The sequence below is a fragment of the Neomonachus schauinslandi genome, chromosome 1 (assembly GCF_002201575.2).
Source record: "Neomonachus schauinslandi chromosome 1, ASM220157v2, whole genome shotgun sequence".
Lineage (NCBI taxonomy): Eukaryota > Metazoa > Chordata > Mammalia > Carnivora > Phocidae > Neomonachus > Neomonachus schauinslandi.
The window spans coordinates 162,139,270-162,160,224 of NC_058403.1; the positions used below are offsets into that span (position 1 = coordinate 162,139,270).

The following is a 20,955-nucleotide window of genomic DNA, read 5'->3' on the forward strand; positions in this document are numbered from 1 at the left end:
TCCTAATAAGATATGATCAGAACAACTTGCCGTGAACGTCCAATATCCAAAGTGCAGCTGTTGCTGGATTTTAAAAATCTAATCCCTTGAAATTATTTATTTAACTCTTACTTTAGAGTATTAAAATTTCAGGTCTTGGTCTACACTATGACACTCCTTAATATTTTCTAAATCTCCAAATAGCATACAGTAATATCAATATACAAACACTTCCTGTGGTGAATTATTATTAGTCTATTTATGGTTCCAAAAGCTAGCTACAGCCTGCAAAGATAAAATGATTTCCCCCCCTTTTTTCTAGTGTGCTCTTCATGTGGTAAACGCTCTGAACATTCAGTGATTTACTCATTCAGTAAACAGCTTTTGGGTGCCTACTTGTGCTAGATACTGGAGGTATCTAGCACAGAGATACGAAGTTTATATCTTCATATCTCACACGAGATATGAAGTTTAAAGCTCTTAAAGGAACAGGATAGGAACAGCGTAACAGCATCCTACTAGCCACTAATACATAGATGGAACAGCTTTCATACATGCAAAATGAAAATTATTTTATTCTCCTGCATACCCCATCATTTCGAATAGGCGTTTGGTTTTGGATATACCAGTCTTAACTTGCTTAAACCTCTCTTTCTGTTTTCTCTCTTTCCCTCTTTGTTTTTTTGGGAAAGTTGTTAGGGGAAAAAAAATACCCTAAAACTAGTTCTACCGACTATTTTGGGGTCCTGGGCCAGTCATTTAATGCCTCTGAGTCTCCGTTTCCTCTACTGTAAAAAGATGATACCATCTCTGCCCTGTTCATGTGAGTTTGTCCTGAGGATTATGAGAGAAGTTATATGTAACATTACCATCAAAATTTGAAAGACACAGTTCAAGTATAAATGGACATTATAAAACAATTTTTTAAAAGAAAGAAAAAAGAAACCTTACATAGATGTGTGGTGTAGGTACCACAGCAAAAAATAGTGTGGGTTTCTGAACCCCGACAGCGAAGACACACCAAAGTTAAATTCTATGGAAGTTTGCTTCCATGATGGATTTTTTTTTACTTTTTACTCCGCTCCTGAAAAAGAAACTTCCTGAGTTTTCTTTCTCCTCCTACGGTTCTGCAGTGGCAGGGCTGTTTCTTGTCCAGAGCAGCTCTACCCCGGCCCCTCTGCACAGACTCTCCACCTCCTCTTTCTCTTTCTTTCAAACACTTAATACATTTAGAGACTGATCTTGTGCAGAAAATATCCCTGACATTTGAAGAGCCCCAGGGATTCAGTGAGCATGCTCCGCGCTCCCTCCCGCTGGGAAGAGGAAGCTCGTTTACATACATACGAGTCATACCAAGCATAGCCAGCATGTCAGCGCAGTTAACTTGCAGCGGGCTGTGAGGAAAGCGAGCGTGGCTTTGTCCTAGGAAATGTGCTTCGTGTTTTGCTTTTTCACTCCTTTATTTCGAAGAAAGACTTGTAAAGACTTCTGAAACGGTTTTTAAGTGCTCGATTGAGGATACAAAACATATACCGTCTACAAATAAACCCTTGAAGGGTTTTTGTGTGAGTTTGATTTTTTGTGCGTGGTTTTTTTTTTTCTTTTTCCTTTTCTTTTTGTCTTTTTTTTTTTTTTTTTTTTTTTTTTTTTTTTTTTTTTTTTTTTTTTACTTTTACATACTTTGTTTTGATCATCTGAGGTTGGGCCTCACGGTCTTTGTGAAGTTTGAGACGAGCCAGGAGCTACTCAGTAATAATTGATTTTTGAAACGTACTCTTTTGGGGCAAAAGCAAAGAGCTGGTTTTCTGTGCGAGCCCAATAAATGCTATTTATGAAGATGGACCTGTTGAACTACCAGTACTTGGACAAGATGAACAACAATATCGGCATTCTGTGCTATGAAGGTAGAGGTTCCATTCTAGAAATTGCTCTTCTCTTGCTTTTTGTCAAGGCCACTCCTCCTTTAGGGTTCTGAATGCCTTCTGTGTATTTTGTTCTCTTTCTTGGGATTTCAGGGTGCTCTGAAAGGCGAGGGTTTATTATATACTATTTTCAATACAAAGTTTGTTGTTTGTATCTTAGCCTTCAGGGTTACAGTGGGGGGAGGGAAGGCAGTGAAATATAAACTGTTAGAAGTTTCCTTTTTGCTTGCAACATATTAACTCTTCAAATTTTTAACTCTTGATAATATGATTATTTTTTATTTCTGTTGGTGTTCTCTTTAGAGGAAGAACTTCTAGGACCAGGAAAAGTTAAACGTGTTGTGTTTTTTTTATTCCCCCCCCCGCCCCCACTTTGATACTTATTTTAAACATGCACTATCTACAGTATTCGTGTTGTATTCCAATCAGTGCTTGGGATTTTCATGTAGAGGGGAACAGAAAGTTACAGTGAGTTTTTGTCTTCAGGAGCGATTGTCCCAAACAATGAAGAATTTTTCTATTCAGTTTGGGGGACTGGAAGGGCACCCATGTCACAAAGCACAGGCTGGGTCTTTGTCTGATTTCCCATTTCCTGTACAGCTCTGAGAGAGTTCTGACATTGAAGGATGTTCCCTCCACACTCCGGTCCCTTGTGGAAGTGATTGCACAACACACCAACCAGAAAGCTAGATTGAAAGAAAGAACGAAAGAAAGAAAAATCTGCTCTGAATTCTTATTGTTCATTACCTTCTGCTACACCATGAGGTGTTTCCCCACTGCCTTGTACCGTTTCAAACTGTCTCTGTTAGTAGTAAGAAGAGAAAAAGCGATTTCTTAATCTGTTGGAACATATCTACGTGCGATTTGAAAAAGTGGTAATGGCCTGGGTTTGAGTGGCCGGAGAGGCATCTCCGGGGGAATTCAGCTTGGCAGGAGGAGTGTTTTTTGTTGTAACCACATACAAATCGAGGAGGAGACATCTCCTTTCTGATTCAGTAGGAGCAGTTTCCATGTTTTCTCTTAATAGTGAACTGAACATTTCTCTTGAAAAAGAAAACATTGAAGAAACTTATGTTTTTCATGTAAAATTTCAGGCCTGTTGCCTAATCAATTGAAAACTTACCCTTTCCCCTTCAAGCAAAATAAAATCTCATTCATACTGTTTTTTTATTTGTCTGGATAAGGATATCATACTTAAGATTTTCTTTTTTAAAGTTGTATATATATATATTTAACTCCTGCTTGTTCCCACTAATGAGAATTATGGTGGATGGCTTTCTTTGAATCTGCTGCTTTAAGTATCATCTTGCTTCTGAAGTCACTCATTTAAAAGGCAGACTTCTTCAGGATGGTGGAAGCAGCAAGTGACTGGGCTTGTTTCTTGTGAAATTAACATACTGCAGTTTTTAAAAACTTTTCTTTTTTTCAGTGATCAAGAAATCACAAACTTTTAAGGAGTTATCTGTTGGCTTGTCTTTGTCATTGCGTAGTATGGTATTTTCAAAACAAAACAAAAACGTAATGATCAGCCTAAGAGAGGAATAGACGGATTGCAGGGAAACTGATACCACATTAATTTTTTATGTCTCCGGTTGGGGGTGGTGAGGAAAAGCTTATGAAAGCTCAGGTCGATTTGTTGTTCTGTAGTCTGTAATATACTCGAGAGTGGTCTACTTGCAGTCTCCCCCTTTATTTGGGAGGAAGAAACTTTGATTTTGAAAGTTGAGTACATATGTAGGATGATTTGCTATAGTCTGTTTGGTTTAAACATCTGCTGCTATTTTCCTTACTACGAAAGTTAACATTATTTTAACACCAAAATAAATACACAGGAAATGAAGAAAAGCACAGCAAAAACTTGAGTGGTGTTTTTAGTGGGTTGTTTATGCCCTGGTGGTTTTCTTAGTATAAACACTGCACACATCTGCTCTGAACTCAAAAGGGTGTTTTGAGGATGGGCATAAATCTCAGCTGGGAATTTTTTTTTTTTGGTAAGAAAAGTTGGAACCATTACTGTTCCTTTAAATCCCCAATACTTTGGAAGTATTCATATTAAACATAGCAGCTCACCAGCATTCCAGGGAAGTTATTTGGAAAATGGAATGTACAGTTGGTAAGTAGCATTTGATTTCACTTAGGGCACAGGCAGGTTTTACATCTCTTAAGATTAAGGGACAATTTATTTTTCTGAAATTTTCGTTTTAACAATTAAGATGTTGATGGTTATTTTTTTTCTGCAGGTTAGTTATACCATATTCCCTAGTTGTATAGTTCACAGCTCTACTCTGCAAAATAAACCATGTGTCCGCACTGTCATTCTCAGCCTCTGTGGCAACATATACACAAATAGATCTTTTTTTAGCCAATTATCTTGTAGAATGCAAGGCCTTCCTAAAGTCCTACATTTAGAGCGACTCTAAATGGCTCAGATACGGACTCTGCTTGGTGACTGCTCTCTGGCACCTGACTTTCACCATAATAGTCTGTAAGCATAATTGAAAAAGAAAATAAAAGAAAAAATTAACTGCAAATACGTTTGGGGTAGGACCCATTGGGTAGGAGAAGGAGAAGATTGGCAAAGGGCAGAAAGAATCTCAGTTTGGCTAATTTCTGGAAACCAATTACCTTTATTGGTAATGAGCAAATTAGCAGAACTCTGCTTGTGTTAATGAGTCTGTTCAGAAACCTTATGGTTTATTACCACAGCCCTCAGTAGTTAACCAGCTAATCATTCATGACCCTACTGGGTACACTTGAACCCCAGTTTTGCCTCTGTCTCCATGAAAAGCCCTCATTTTTTCCCTGTGAACTCCTGAGAATACTAGTAGACTGAAAGCCTCATGAAGGCAGGGCATTCTGTCTCGGTCACCACTGTATCCTTGAGTCCTGCCATGGTGCCTGATTTGGCTCCCAGGAAGTGGCTGACTCCCAAAAACCCCATGAAATCGCTCCAATGGCAGTGTAGTCACTACTGTGTAATTTAGTACTTCACTATATGTATCTTCTATTCTCTAATTATCTAATTATTGAAGAGCTATACAGGGTCTTAGATATATCTTAGGCATTTTTTTTTTTTTTTTTTTTTTTTTTTGCCAAGGAAACCGAGGCCCAGAGAAGTAAATTGTTCAAGTTTATTCAGAAAGTTTGTAGCAGAAATGGGTTGTCATGAGGACTCAGTGGTTTTGATTAGTCTCTGATTTTTCTGTAGCATTACTGCCCCTCCACAATCATTTTATGTCTTGTCTCCTTAATTATTAGCTCCTCGATGATAGGGACTGTGCTCGGTCTTGGGGACCCTCTCAGCTCCCAGCACGGGGGTGACATCTTAGATTACAGTGCACAGTGAGCCTGTCCTGGAGTCCTCATTGCTCTGAAGCCAGTTGCTGATCTAGGTTCCCAGGCTGTTGTGATGTCAGGAAGGAGAGTAATGAGAACTCTAGGTGACCAGCCTTGTTGGAATTTGTTCGCCTTGCTGCTCTGGCACTTAGGTTTGCTTTACTTTTTTTCTGATTGTGCAGAGGAGGAAGCCCTGTGTAATGCCAGTTCACAAAGAGTGTTTTCCCAAGGGAGCAGAGAACTGGTTAGACCATTGATTTTTCTCAAGATGGCTGATGGTTATATTTACATAATTACGTGGTGCTGAAAACATAGGTCCTAATAAATGTGCTCATGGCTGGCCGTGGCTTTAAGCTGCTGTTAGTGATACTTTAATTATGGGTTAAGAGCCATTAGTGTGTAATTTGGTAGAAGAATTCTCCCCTTTTAATTTAATAGTGCGATTTATATTGGGAGAAAGTAAGAATAAATTGCATATTGTGATCATCTGAAAGCTTAAGAGGAGAGTAGTCTAAGTTCCTCACATTTTGAGCTGCTCATTGTTTTAGAACATAATTATCACTTATTTCATCACAGGCTACACTTAAATTAATTTTCTGGAATTGAAAGGAAAATGCACATGAGTTGTTGAGTGAGACTCTGCCAGAGCTCCGAGCAAGGTTGGGTGACGGATTTCTTTTGTTTTCTGCCAGTCTAACCAGCAGCAGTTTAGTGTTCTTTGTCTAATGAGTTCAGAGGCATCAGGAAACTTAGAGCATTGGGTACTACTAAGGTGAAAAGGCCACAGAGAAGAGCCATTTGAACCCGCCTCTGTTACCCAGCCCTGCGTATCAAGTGACCAGCTCTTGATCCAGGGGTGTATTCTGAAGTAGAACATCTGCAACTATTTTGCTGTGGAAATTCATTATACTTTAGCATTTTATTTGCAGGAGAGGGTCAGGAGTGAGGAGAGAGGGAGGAGAGGGACAGGAAAGAGAGGTGAAGGGGAGGGGAGTGGGGGGCGAGGCTGAAAGGAGCTTGATTAGTAAAACATGCCCAGGTGAGCCCAAGAGATCTCCTGCAAGAGATCTGGCCAGTTTGTATTTCTTCTAATTACAGTTTGTGAAGGGAAGGTGTGATTATATCCTCCTTCCTTCCAGCTCCCCACCCTTGTTTCTCCGCCCTCCTCTGGAAGGATTATTTTACTTGGCTGTTTATCTCTTGGAGTCTACACATGGCTTTGTTATGGAAGGCAGATTTCTCTTCCTTCCTTCCTCCTTCCCTTCCATATTGTCTGCATGGCCTTCTATTCCTAGAGTGTTGGGATTTTTTGCTGTAAAGATTTTTTTTAAACACTCCGTAAGATACAAAAAATTCCCCCGCGGCATGTGAGAAGATTCAAAACCTCTCAATATAGCCTCGTTCTGCTCAATTGTGAGGATGTTGCAGAAAACTTGGTTTTGTCTGAAGAAATTAGATCCAGACTTAGCACTTCTGCATGTATACAAATATATAAACCAGTCTAACCAAGGATTGTTTCTAGCTGTATCTGTTTTATCTCCGTATCCGAACATTTATTCAATGACTGTTTATATTTAGTGGTATCTCGGTAATGCATATTGAGCTCATTGGAAATATTCTCTAGCCTGGCTCACCAACATCAGTTTGTCCTACAAAATAGTCCCTCTCCCTCATGATTTTATTTTTAAGTAATCTCTGCACCCAAGGTGGGGCTTGAACTCAACAACCCTGAGATCAAGAGTCGCATGCTCCACTGAGCCAACCAGGCGCCCAATCCCTCTTTTATTTCTTAACGAACTCATATATCAGTGCCCCCCCCCCCCGCCCCCCCCCCCCCCAAAGAAACCTTAACAATGGACACTTATTTTTAAAAGCAGGGTCTGAGAATGATTTTACTTTCTCCATTTGTTCTCTCTTTGCCTTCCTAAATGTTACATGTTCTGCTAAGTTCTAAGGAGTTATTTCCATCAGTTTGCTTTGTTATCTTGCCTTCTTTTCTACACTTTTTTCTTTTTTAAAAGAATACTATAGATTGTTACAATTTCAGGGTATTATATACAGAATGTGTTTAAATCCTAACAGTGTGAATTACTACTAGTTGAAAGGTTTATTTACCCTAAATAAAGTAGAAAATCTATTCTTAAAGTTACCTTTAATTTGTTGCTAATTTATACAATCTTTCTGAACTCTTAATAACTTGTTTGTTTACGAAGAAGTCTGTAAACATAACAAACTGAAATATATTTAGCAAGTGATCACAGAAAACTCAGTCCTGTCCTTTTCCCACCCAGTATGAATTCTCCTAAACTTACATGGAATGCGTGTACTCTGCTGGAATGTATTAAGTCTTGGGTCATCCCTCTCTCTCTCAACATTTTTTATTATGAAGTATGTCATAAGCACATAAACATGCATAAAACGTATGTGTGGTTTGAAAATGAACAACCTTATAATCACCATGAGGTCAGGAAATAATAAATTGCCTCCTTCAAGTATTCTCTCCTTGTCCAATTCCTCCTTGCCACAAGAGGTCATCACAATTATAACATGTCTTTTCTTTACTACCTCTATGTGCAATTCTAAACAAATTAACTTAGTTTTGTCTGTTTTTTCTTTTTCTTTCTTTTTTTTTTTTTTGAGCCCTATATAATTGAAATTATTTTCTGTGTCCTCTTTTGTGTCTTGCTTGAGGTTTTTTTATAGTGGAGATGTCCTTGTCTTTTCCATAGGAAGCCAGCTCATCTTCAAGTGTGGGGAATCTTGGCTGTGGAATATATGTGAATACCCCAAGCATCCTTCTCATTCACTTGCTGCTCACTGTCTACTAAACATAGCTGGTGATGCTTTGGTCCAAACTTTTTTTTCAGCCAGTGTTTTTGTTCACAGTCTTCCTCACCTGTTAAAAGCCTTCTACCATCCATGTCGTAATGGGAAATTGTATGTCTGAGAAATTCTGCAGTTTTGGAGAGTGCAAAGTGGGGGACGCTTGAGGAGATACATAGCTTAATTAGGATCTGAACAACGACTTTCGTTCTGCATTAATAAGCAATTTGCTTAAAGGCTGAGACTTGTTACAAGTCAACTTTGTTACAGTGCCAGATTTCTTTGGATGTTAATCCAGGGACTTTTAGATACACAGAAAAAGCTTAAGTTGTTCCAGTATTCAAACAATACTCTACATTGTAGAGAGATAGCTGTCTGAGGGCAACAAAGATTTGAAACAATAGGCTGCATTATGCACCATCTAAAATTATGAATGAAAAATAATCATCCATATGTATTGCTCTTGATTTTTATTTTATATCTGTTTTGCATGAAAATAGCTGCCTGTTAATTGTTCTTGGCTAATGATTGTATTTTAATAGAGTAAATTCCAGAATTTAATGATTTGTTGCAGATGCATTCTGCCAAGCAATTTAGCAAAATTGTTTACACTACCCCAAATCCCGCTGGACAGAGTGAGCCTATGCTTCTTCCCTGATAACAATTGAGGGAGTGATGAGTGCAAATTTCTGGACATTTTTCCCCCTTTGAAAACAAAAACGTCTTCCATTATGTGGCAGAACTATTAGAGTGGCAAGGGATTAATTTAAAATTTTATTTTAATGTCAGCAGCTCTTTCCGGTACCCATTTTCTCCCATTCTTACTATGTGTGTCCTTTTAAATGATTATTTTTTTCTGATGAGCAACTGATAAACTGTTGGCTGACCCCACAGAGAACTCTAGTTTTATTTCCCTGCTGAAAAGTTATGACCTCTTTGCCAGTGCTTAAAATCACCCATGAGAGGGCTTTGAGTAGCTTTCTTAAAGGAATATGCAATAGCAACTGTACCAGGCTCTAAGTTCTATTGAGCAGAGGGCAAAAGAGATGGAAAATAGTAGTCATTCTCAGGATAAAACCTATAAAAAGTTTTCTAGCACTGCTCTACTGAATTCAAAATTGGGAACAATTACCACTAGTTTCTGGAGACCACGATGGGAGCCCTTTTTCTCTGAGAGGCTTTATACCGGTAAAAGATGGCTGATGTTGGTAGGGAGGAGGTGGAGTAGAGTTCTAGAAGCAACAGCAGACATCAAACATTGCTCTTGGTGTCCAGCAATAAATGTAATACACATACACACTGTACTTGGTTCTGTATTTTGTCCAACACAGAGTGGGAAAGGGCCTTCTTATCGAGCCGGAAGAATCCTTGTGTATCCTTTAAGGAGAAAATAGAAGAACCACCACATCATCTTGCTTTTCCACCTGCAGACTCTTCTGAATCCACCTCCATCCTTCTTCCCCTTCTCTTAGGCTCTCACGTGAAAGGCTAATTCTTCTATTGGTGCTCATGGATCCCAGCCCTTCTGGCCTCAGGGACTTATCTGTGATCTGTTTCTGATTTCCCCTTCTTCCTCTCCTGGTTCTTTCTCTTCATCATGTGCTTATGCACACAAGTCTTTCCCAACTTTAAAACAAAACCAAACTCATCCCTAAATCTTACCCACGCCCCTGACCCCACCCCTGATGCAGCTATTAGACTCTTCTCTTTGCTATCCAAGTTTTTGGAAGAATGTGGTCAACTTGTTTCTACTTCCCTTCTGCCCAGTCTGTCCTCAATCCAGTGTCATCTCATTTCATCTCATTTCTGCCCCCACAGCTCCACTTGAAGTTGTTCTGGATGAAGCCACTAACTGATTTCCTAGCGGAAAGTTCAGTGGACACTTTTTAGTCCTTACCTAGTTGAATCTCCTAGTACCATTTGGTGTCGACTCCTTCCAAAATCTTAAACTTCTTATATCCCTTGGCTCAAATACTTTCTGAGTATGCACTCCATTGGGAATGAGGCGCTGGTGAGCATATGGTCAGCAACATCGACAGGGGCTTTATGGAGCTCTTGGTATTGGTAGGAGGGTATGAAAGAGTGAGACAGGCTGAAAAACATTCAAAACAAACAAACAGTGGTTGCAGCTTGAGAACAGGTTGGAAGGGAAGAAGGAGAGAATGTAGAAATAGGAGAGAATGTGAACATGCTGCAATGGTTTAGGCAAGAGATGGTGGTAACCCAAATTGTGGTGGTGGTTATAGAAAAGGAGAGGAGTAGATGAACTAAGAAATATTGAGAGAGAAGACTGACAGGACATGGTGAGAGACTGGAGTAGGGGATGAGGGAGAAGACATAGAAGACATGGAGAATGCCTCCTAGGTTTCTAGCATGTTTAGGTAAGTGGAAGGTGCTGCCATTTGCAGGGATGGGAAACACAGGGAGAGGACTGGGTTCTAGGATGAGATCATGAGTTTAGTTTTGGATATGTTGAGTTTGAAGGTTCTTTGAAATTTCAAAGAAGAGCTAAATATTATAGGATTGGATATATGGGTCTAAAGCTCAGACAAGAGGCCATTGCTGGTGATACTAGTTTGGGATTGAGAGTAAGTGAAGCTCTGTGCAAGAATGGTTACCGGGGAACAAAGAACAGAATGAGAAGTTGGAGAGGTTCTACAAACTCTTCTCTTAGCTAGGTCTCCATCAATTTTCTTCTTTATTCCTAAAAGAACCCCACAACTGACCCCTGCCTCTACTCTTTTTCCCTTCTAGGGCTTTATCCATAATACTACCAGAGTGCCATCCCTTATTTACTGTACCAGCCCTATCTTTCATTATTCCTTCACCCATGCCCTGTAGCTCAGGTACATCAAGCTACAGTTGACCCTCAGACAACATAGGGGTGTCTGTCCCCCACTCCATGCACTTGAAAACATGCGTATAACTTCTGACTTCCCCACAACTTAACTACTAATAGCTTACTGTTGACCGGAAGCCTTACTGAAAATATAACAAAAGGAGTGATTCATGTATCTTTTGTGTGTTCTGTGTATTATGTACTGTATTCTTACAATAAAGTCAGCTAGAGAAAAGCAAATGTTAATAAAAAAAATCGTAAGGAAGAGGGAGTACATTTACAGTACTGTACGGTATTTACTGGAAGAAAACTGCATGCAAATGGACCTGAGCAGTTCAAACCCATGTTGTTCAAGGGTCAGCTGTATTTCCTTTGAGTGAAACATTGCCTGTGTCTGAAATCGGCACCCCCTGCTCTTTCTGTTGACGTCTGTTAGTCCCTCAAGTGTAGAGACTTCTCGAAAGTGACCCTCCTCACCCCTGCCTTTTTAGCTGAGTTAGGTGTTATGTTTGTATTTTCATGGCATGCCACGCGTGCTTTTGTCAGGGAATTTATCTCGCTGTGTTAGGTACTCCTCTGTCTGCCTTTCTGTAAGCTCTGGGAGGGGTAGGACTTTGCCTTTCATCTCTCTCTTCTTAGCACCAAGCATCATGGTGTCTGCATAGGTATGGATCTCCTCCGGGGTCTTTTTGTTAAAAGGGAAGTCAGTTATTTGGTAACACAAGAGAGTTTGTTAGCTCTCAGAAGGTCCTTCTTAGAGGAAGGAATGGCAGCTGGCAAAGCAGAGGGGAAGGGAGAGGACTGTTTAAGGCTGCTTCTGTAGAGAGACACTGGAAGTGGACTAGTTGGTCATACCTAAGTGCCCCTATTCTTGTTTTCTAGTTACTGCACTCTGGATGGTCTGTTACATAACTGAATGTTTATGGGAAAATACTTAATACCTATTGTGTGCCAGGCACTGGTTTATGTGCTGGGGATATAGCTGTTAACAAAACAAACAGCAATATCCCTGGATTTTTGGAGCCTACATTCTAGCAGGGGAGATGGACCGTGGACGGCACATAAATAAAGAAGATAATTACAGATTATGAAGTGTCATTATTAACAGGTTGACGTCTGTTAGCTGATTTACTGTTTAGAATAGTTGTACCCATACTTAAGAAGTGACTGCTTTTATTTTTAAGCTTCAAAGTAGAGATTTGAGTGGATGATTTATTTCCCTCATGGTGTTGTAAGGGATTTAAAGTATATCAAGGAAACTTTTAGAAAATTTCCTTTAGAATATTAGAAGTCAGATCTTTTACTTGGTTTTTAAACTATGATCAGAGAGTCAGACTGCCTCACTCCATTATACCTGGCTTTTATATTGGGAACTAATATTTATTGTAGTATTAGCACCTTTTTCTTTTTCTTCTTCTTTTTTTTTAAAAAGTTCAAATGATTTTTTTTTTTTTAAAAAAGGGTCCTAAGAACAATGGAATATATTTAGAATAAAAAAAAAATCAGTGAATGTTGGGGCACCGAGGTGGCTGAGTTGGTTAAGCATCCCACTCTTGATTTTGGCTCAGGTCATGATCTCAGGGTCATGAGATCGAGCCCCGCATCATGCTAAGCATGGAGCCTGCTTGAGATTCTCTCTCTCCCTTTCCCTCTGCCCCTTCCCACCCTCCCTCTCCCTTTCTCTTAAAAAAAAAAAGAAGGAAGAAAAGAAAAGAAAGAAAGAAATCAGTGAGTTTTAAGAAGGCTCAAGAAATCAATTGTATGTTCTTCTTAAACTACTCTGGTCAGACCTTTAAAGTTATTGCCCTGAATAGAATAGATCCTACAGCACCCCAGGGGGAGTTTTTATTGTGAGCTCTTCTTTTGTGATAAGAGTATTTGGGGAGGACTAGATAAAATGCAAACCTTGGGCTTCATATAGATAATGGACTACTGGGGTGTTCCACCTGTTTTTTGTTTTTCTTCCTTTGTTTTTATTGAGGCATAATTAATGATGGTGAAATCTTCAGGGCATGGCTTATAATGGTTTTTCCCCTTATAATGGTGTTTGTACCTTTTATAGGAACAACCCAGATCAAGATATAGAACATTTCCATCACCCCAGAGTGTTCCTTCATGCTTCCTTGGATAGGCCATACACACCCCCCATAGATAACCACTATTTTGACTTCTATAGTCCTAGATTAGTTTTGTCTATTCTTGAGCTTCATATAAATAGAATAATTTGATCCCAACTTTTTGTGCTCAACGTAGTATTTTTGAGATTCATCCATGTCATATGGATCAATAGTTTGTTCTTTTGTATTGCTGTGCTATAGTCAATTATAGGAGTATGTCACAATCTGCCTATCTATCCTAAGGTTGTGTTGTTTCCAGTTTTTAACTATTATGAATAAAATTGCCCTAAACATTTTTTGTGGTAAAATATACATACACTAAAATTTATTATCTTAACCATTTTTAGGAGTGTAACTCTTAAGTTCATTCACTTTGTGTACAACCTCTGGACATTTTCGTACAAGCCTTTTTGTGGACAAATGCGCTCTTTTGTCTTGGATACATATGTGTGGAACTGCTGGGTCATTGGTATCTTTAACGTTTTTTTTTTTTTTTTTTTAGAAACCCTCATCTGTTTTCCAAAGTGGTTGTACCATCTTATTCTCCTACCAGTGTTGTATAAGGGTTCCAGGAACTATACATCCTCACCAATACTTAGTATAGCTGGTCTTCTAAATTTTAGCCATGCTGGAGGTCTATGGACAGTATTAAAGTGTTTTTCATTGTTAACTTAAAATGCATTACTTGTTGGAATACTTGTTATGACACTGCTGTTTGGTATTTTGTGCGAAAAGAAGTATTCTTTACTTTTGATGGGTTGATCGTCTAAGAGGCTGGAATCTGTGTGTTCCTTGTCTAATTTCAGGCAGAGGTAGTGATTTTGGTATTGTCAAAGGAGGGGTTGTTTTTCCAAATGGGTAAACCCAAGCCATGGAAACCAGCAGGCAGCCAGATTGAGGGATGTGAACAAACACCAACGTGGCACAGAGGATTCTTTTTTTTGGGAACACTTTCCTTTAGTGGAGTGTTGCTTTGCTTTATTTTGTATTTGGTAATGATTCATCCAACCACTGGCCTGTTAAAATAAAGCTCAGGGATTAAGCTCTCCTAGCTCCAGTTGGATTTCTCTTCTGGTTTGCCTACCATTCCCTCTGGTAGGTTCTTTTAATTTCCCCCCAATTTGGAATGCCCTTCCTGCTTCTTTCCAGCTACATGAATTCTGTATACCCTTCAGGGTGTAGCTCAGCCTCCCTCTGTGAAACTTTATCTGAAACTTTTTATAGGTGGGAATTGTACTGTGTGTAACCTTTTAAATCCTCAATGCCTAATGAGATGCCTCGTCCTCTTTCATGTATGACGATGTTTATATCCCCCTCTTGTGAATTTCTGTAGGGTTTATAGACTGTAATATTCATTTGGCAGTTATATCGCCTTATATTTTGTTATCTTTAATGTAAATAGAGTGTGACATTAAAAGCAAACAAATGTAACAACTTATACATCCGAATAAGTAAGGTGTTCAAACTTGTCTTCAAAATAATTACCTCGGAAAATTACACATTTAACCTAAAGTTGTGGTGATCTCATTCTCAGAATATTGTTGGTTTTTTTTAGAAGTTGCCTTCAAGGTCTGAGGTACATTCTTGTGACTATCTTATACGGTAGCTAGTGATTGTATATACATTGTATATACATGTATATGTACATGTAAGTATGACATATTGTATGTTACATATATATTAGACACTTGTAGAGTACTCTTTGCCAGGCACAGTTCTATGCAGGTATGCCTGTAAAATGATGAGCTAGTTTTTTTCTGTTATTCTAAAGCAAGTTCCACAAGTGGAGTTGGAAAACACCTTTTAATCAATGACCGTTTTCTTTGGAGTAAGTAGGTTCACGTCATTCTAGAATGAGTACTTTGAAAATGACAAGACTCAATTGCATGTTTAACAAAAATTTTTAAATTCACTTTCACCGCCATCTAGATAGGAAATCATCACATCTAAAGTGTAAGTTACTTGAGGGCATGGAGAATGTCATCTTTGGCGTATCCTCTGCCAGTAGCACTTCTCATTGTTTGTGACCATGGCAGGCACTAAATAAACGCGTGATGACTCGAGATCATAGAGCCCTTGTGTTAGAGGGCTGAGATAATTTGATTGTTACACTGGGTAGACTGACCATCTCTGGCTTTGTCTTCATTGTGTCTGCTTTGCTCACTGATTTGTATGTCACACAGCACAGTGGCTGTTTGTGACCTTCTAGCAACCTGTTTTTCACTTCACTTTATGGAAGATGGGAATGCCACTTTATTTGTTTGTAAGTGGTTTTCTGTGGAATGAATCTTCCATTCCCATTAAAGACGTGGGATAATCACAGCTCATAGCTATCACAGTGGTGTTTAGAGTACAGCCTGGGAAATATGCATGGCACCTTAAAATACTTATTACTGCCTTGCTAAGGTTATGAAATCTCTAGCTATGCTAGATTTTATGTGTCATGAGGAAACAAAACTTCAAGTTCCTGCCTTTCCCAGGGCTTATCTTTTAATTAACAAGAGGAGAACGAGAGAACCTCTGGTAATGTGAGTGACACTCAAACAGTCATCCACCCATATGGGGGCTCCTGTTACTTTGATTTTGTGTCATATGTGTGTAGGGCTTTTTCTTTCTTTCTTTTCTTTTTGCACAATTTTTGTGTGTTTGTTCAGAATTTCCTTACCATGTTTGATTTACCTCATTTTAGTTACCATTGCAGCTGTGACAGTTGGTTAACTAATTCTTGTAATGCCCAGGGCTCACTGAGAATCTTGGAAAGATAAAGAGCTACCATATTTACTTGCCTCATTGTTGGTTCTGTTTCTGCTATAGTTTTTTTTAAAGACGATAGTTATTTTAAAACTTAGTATTTTTAAACAGCTTTGCTGAGATGCAATTCACGTACCACAAAATTCACCCCTGTAAAGTGTTACAACTCAGTGGTTTTACTGTATTCACAGTTGTGCAACCATCACCATGATCTAAGTTGAGAACATTCTCATTACCCTCCAAAGAAATCTTGTACCTATTAGTAGTCACTCTCCAGCCCTCCCTTACCGGGCTCTGGTAACCCCAAGTCTACTTTTTGTCTCTATAGATCTGCTTATTCTGAACATTTCATATAAATGGAATCATGTAGTATATGGTCTTTTGTGACTGGCTTTTTTCACTTAGCAAGATGAAAGGCTCACTGGTATTGGAGCATGTACCAGTACTTCATTCCTTTTTATTGCTGAATACAGTCCCTTGTATGGGTATACCACATTTTATTTATCCAAAAGATAATATTTTTTAAGAAGCAGTAATAGAGGGGCCCCTAGATGGCTCAGTCGATTGAGCATCCAACTCTTGGATTCAGCTCAGGTCCTGATCGCATGACTTGTGGGATCGAGCCCCGCATCAGGCTCCGTGCTCAGCGGGAGTCTGCTTGGATATCCTCTCCCTCTGCCCCTTCCCCCCTCCCCGCTCACGTGCCCTCTCTTCTCAAATAAGTAAGTCTGTAAAAAAAAAGTAGTAGTAATAGCTCCTGGGTAAAGGTTGGGCCAGTAGTCAGTATAACTGACTACAAGGCCTTCTTCACTCTTCTTCAGCTGTGAAAAAGCAAGAGAAAACATGCCATTTTGTTTGCTGATTTGCACATGAACCCCAGCAAGATGTCATGGTTCCAACCCAGTGGTATAACTTCTCTAGCTCAAAAGCGTGGTTTATTTTGAGTATCTGAGTGATAATTTCTGCTTACGGGTAGACTGACAATCTCTGGCTTTGTCTTTATTCCATTTGGCTTCGCTCCCCTATTTGTATGTTGCACAGAGCAATAGCTGTTTGTGAATTGCTCTGGAGTAATTTACACTTTAGATGTGGTGATTTTGTGTATATGTATAAAATTTTATATATACATACGTGTGTGTGTGTGTTTGTATGGCAGCAAATTGGCTTTTTTATTCCAGATCTGTAAATTCACATGGATATCTTTAGATATATATCTATACTTAGAAATTTATATTATATAAAATGTATACACATTATATATAAATTTAAAAATATATATCTACATCCATATCTCTGTCTGTATGGCTCTAGATAGATAGATGGTCTTTGACATTTTCACGACTGTACTTTGAAAGACTTCAGAAACAAATGTCATTCAACCCAAACCATAATGGGTTATAAACTAAGTGTTCTATAATTTTGTTCTCAGTTGTCGTGGGGTCAGATAAGATAGACTGCCAAGTGTTAGCAATCCTACTTAGAAGGCCTACTTGTAGGATTTAAAGGAAATGTACTGCCATAGATGAATGATCTGACACAGCTCTCGTGAGCGATCCCTTCTGTCAGGAAGTAGCATTGGAAAAACCATCGGGGACAAAAGGAAAAGCCTCTGGTACTTCTGGAGTTTTGAAGACCCTTTAGAAGTCAGCATGTGATTTTTTTCCCTAAATTATTATTTTATTTCTTATTTTTACTTTATTTCTTATGCTGTAAATACTTACAGAATGAAGTGAGATGTTTTACAAGGCAGATCCACCAGAGAATTTTGATCTCTCACTCCACTGACACCAGTCATGCTGAGCGGGTTTTAATGCCGTCCTCAGTTTACCTGCCATGACCTCTCAGAGAGTGATCACAGTGGCTTTGTAGCTGGCCTCAGTTTAATCATGAGGAGGTAGTTGGGAGAAGGTGAGCGGTTTCCTGCTGAGCAAGTTAAGGCTAGTTTCTGGGGTTAAAGTAAAAGTTTCTCTTTGCTCCCTTTCCTGCCCCTTTTGTTTTTCTAAGCGTTGATGAATTTATGAATTGGTGATCATAGAATCTATAAGGCTTTTATTGAATATCTCGAAGCTTTTATTGCATAATTCAAAGCTTTTGGGGGATGAGTTGTTTTGTCATGCCAAAGACATATAGGAAGTATATGGCAATATACACATTAGAGTATAAGGCAGCAGATGGTTGGTATACCCATTTTACATATAAAAAAACTGAGGCACCAGTGAGGGTCATTTAACGTAAACATTCTAACATCTAAAGATGTGAACATTAAAAATAATTAGAGAAATATGTCTTTGTTTGAAAACAGAGATGAGCTCTCCTGAAGGTTAGCTATTTTACATGTTATTGTTGGCTGGTGGTAATGGGGAGAGCCTGAACTCTATTTTCTGAACCCCAGTTCTTCAGACATTTCCTGACTGGATGCTTGAGCATTCAGATACTTGCAGTCATCAGTTTTCCCTTCCATCAATCACTGCTGCAACGTCCCTTAGGTAGTTGGAAGTGTTTGATTGATCAGAGTATTGCTTAATCATACTGTTGATCAGTTTTGAGAGTGGAAGAGGCACAAGAGAAGATTCAAGCAAAATGCAGGGAACCCCCCTGGGGAGCATGCTGAACTTACAGATTTTTAGGGTCCCTGGACCACTGTTTCATTAGGATTGGGGTCAGGCCTAGGAATATGCATTTTCTTTTCTTTATCTTTTAAAGATTTATTTATTTGAGAGAGAGAGAGAGTGTGTGCACGTGTGTGACTGGGTGGTGGGGGAAGGGCAGAGCTGGAGAGAATCTTCAAGCGGATTCCCCACTGAGCATGGAACCTGACTCGGGACTCATCTCACAATCCACTCATGAGATCATGACCTGAGCCGAAACCAAGAGTCAGACACTCAACTGACTGAGCCACCCAGATGCCCCTGCATTTTAAATAAGCATCTCCAGTGATTCTGATGCAGCTGGTCCAGGGACCACACTTCTAAAAGCCTTGTACTAAGTGGAGAATAGGAGTAACTGAATGAGAAACAATAAGGAGAATTTCCATAAGTTGATAAAAATAAACTGAGAACCATTTTTGCTCCAAATAGGAGCTCAGTAGATCAAGATGGTACTTAAGCAAAAGTTAATTTATTCCCAAATTTTCAGTAATAACATTTGTCACATAGAGTCAGTTTCATCTGAATAGCCATAGAAATATTCATTAGCAGCTTACAGAAAATCCTGAGATAAAAAATGCAGTTTCTCTTTTGTATACAACACCTATTTTTAACTCTTTGCTAAAACAAGAACCTTTACTGCTTCTGTTTTGTAGATTCTTCTTTTCCTTCCAGCAAGTCTACGGTGCCTTGATATTATCCCAATAGATAATCTGCTGTCTCAGTGAGGAAACTTGATTATGTTGTGGGTTGATGTGGAAGCTAGGATTTGGATATGTATGAGGTGATGTCACTTTCTCCATCTGGGATTATCACCTCTATGCTTTCAGCTACATTTGGGATCCATAATAGGTCTAATGTGAGCATCTTCAATAAGTGTCCATCCACCTTTGGCAAGAAAGATTGAAATATTAGCCGTTTAAGATATTTGCTAAACGACCGAGCGCTCAAGTAAATGGGCCATCCAAAGCCTGAATAGCCCTGAATGAGTGTAAGAAAGAAACTGCGAGAGTCTCAGTCCTGTTTTCAGTGCAACAGATGGAAGCCTCTCAATTACATGAGCTCACATCTGTCTCTCTGATTTGACAGGGTCTGTGCCATAATGTGCTGTGGAATTACTGATTCTGTAATCCTTAGAAAGAATGGTTGAAGTGAGATTGACAAAGAGCTAGACCCTAAAGGTTAATGGCACAGAATATGGACCCTGGAGAACTAATAGTGAAATATAAATGTCAGTGGTTGCAACCACTCATCCATTTTATTTGCCAAAAGTTTAATATAGTCTAGTGGGCCCCAAATTAAAATGTTTCAGTTTTGTTTTATTTCTTCATTAGTCTAATTCCCATTGACCTTGTGTCAAGGCTAAAACAATTTAGGAGCATTCTAGCATGGGAGCAGTTTTAACAATCATTGTCAACATGGTTTTAAAGAAAATAGGTTGGCAAGACACATGTAGGTTCTGCAATCTATTAATAGCGTGACATTATAGTTCTTTATTTTGTAAAACCATTAATTGGGGTGCCTGGGTGGCTCAGTCATTAAGCGTCTGCCTTCAGCTCAGGTCATGATCCCAGGGTCCTAGGATCGAGCCCCACGTCAGGCTCCCTGCTCAGCGGGAAGCCTGCTTTCTCCCTCTCCCACTCCCCCTGCTTGTGTTCCCTCTCTTGCTGTCTCTCTCTCTCTGTCAAAATAAATAAATAAAATCTTAAAAACCAAACAAAACATTAAAACAAGGCTTTGGGAAGATGGATTGAATTTCTAAAATGGCAGAATGTCTATGGTGAACATCACTGTTATTTATTTTCCTGGAGTTTGCTATCCAGGTGGATGTGGTGGTTATTTAGTAATAGCTGGGTCCTTGTCCTTCAACATAGGTTGGCTTATCAGGAAACAGGAAAGAGGGGTGACTGGGTGGCTCAGTCGGTTAAGTGTCTGCCTTCAGCTCAAGTCATGATCCCAGATCAAGCCCCGCATCGGGCTCCCTGCTCAGCGGAGAGCCTGCTTCTTCCTCTCCCTCTCCTTCTGCCTTTCCCCTCCACTCCTACTCACTCTCGCTCACTCTCAAATAAATAAATAAAATCTTAAAAAGAGAAAAAGGAAACAGGATGGAAAGATAATGGCTTAGAAGAGCATTTGTTATATAATTCACATGCTTTGTAAAAGAGGTAAGAATAAGGGTCAGATTTTGTGTAAGAGTCTTTTGTTCCTAAGTCTGAAGGCCATAGATAATGGTAATAATAGATTCGAATGAAAAGGCAATCCACAGAATGGAAGAACATTTGTACAAATCCTGTATCTGGTAAGGGACTTGTATCCAGAACATATAGAGTACTCTTACACCTCAACAATACATAAACAGTAACCCAGTTTAAAATTGGATAAAGGACTTGAATAGACATTTCTCTAAAGAAGATTGACAAATAGTCAATGGGCACATGAAAAGAGGCTCAACATCATTAGTCATTAGGAAAATGCAGATTAAAACTACAGTGAGATACCACTTCATACCCACTAAAATGGCTAAGATAAAACAGATAGTAACA

The 20,955-nt window shown here is 39.1% G+C and overlaps 1 protein-coding gene across 3 annotated transcripts in view; it reads left to right on the forward strand.

Moving 5' to 3' along the window:
- VGLL4 (vestigial like family member 4) overlaps positions 1-20,955 on the forward strand; it is a 153,436-nt gene that overhangs the window by 71,822 nt on the left and 60,659 nt on the right. The window contains exon 1 of one of the 3 annotated variants that reach the window (XM_021694956.1): positions 1,737-1,883. The exons of the other annotated variants lie outside the window; for them this stretch is intronic. Within the exon in view, the coding sequence (XP_021550631.1) occupies positions 1,802-1,883 (82 nt within the window). The 5' untranslated portion in view covers positions 1,737-1,801. Of the gene's footprint in view, positions 1-1,736; positions 1,884-20,955 lie in introns of those variants that run through there. 3 annotated transcript variants of the gene reach the window in all.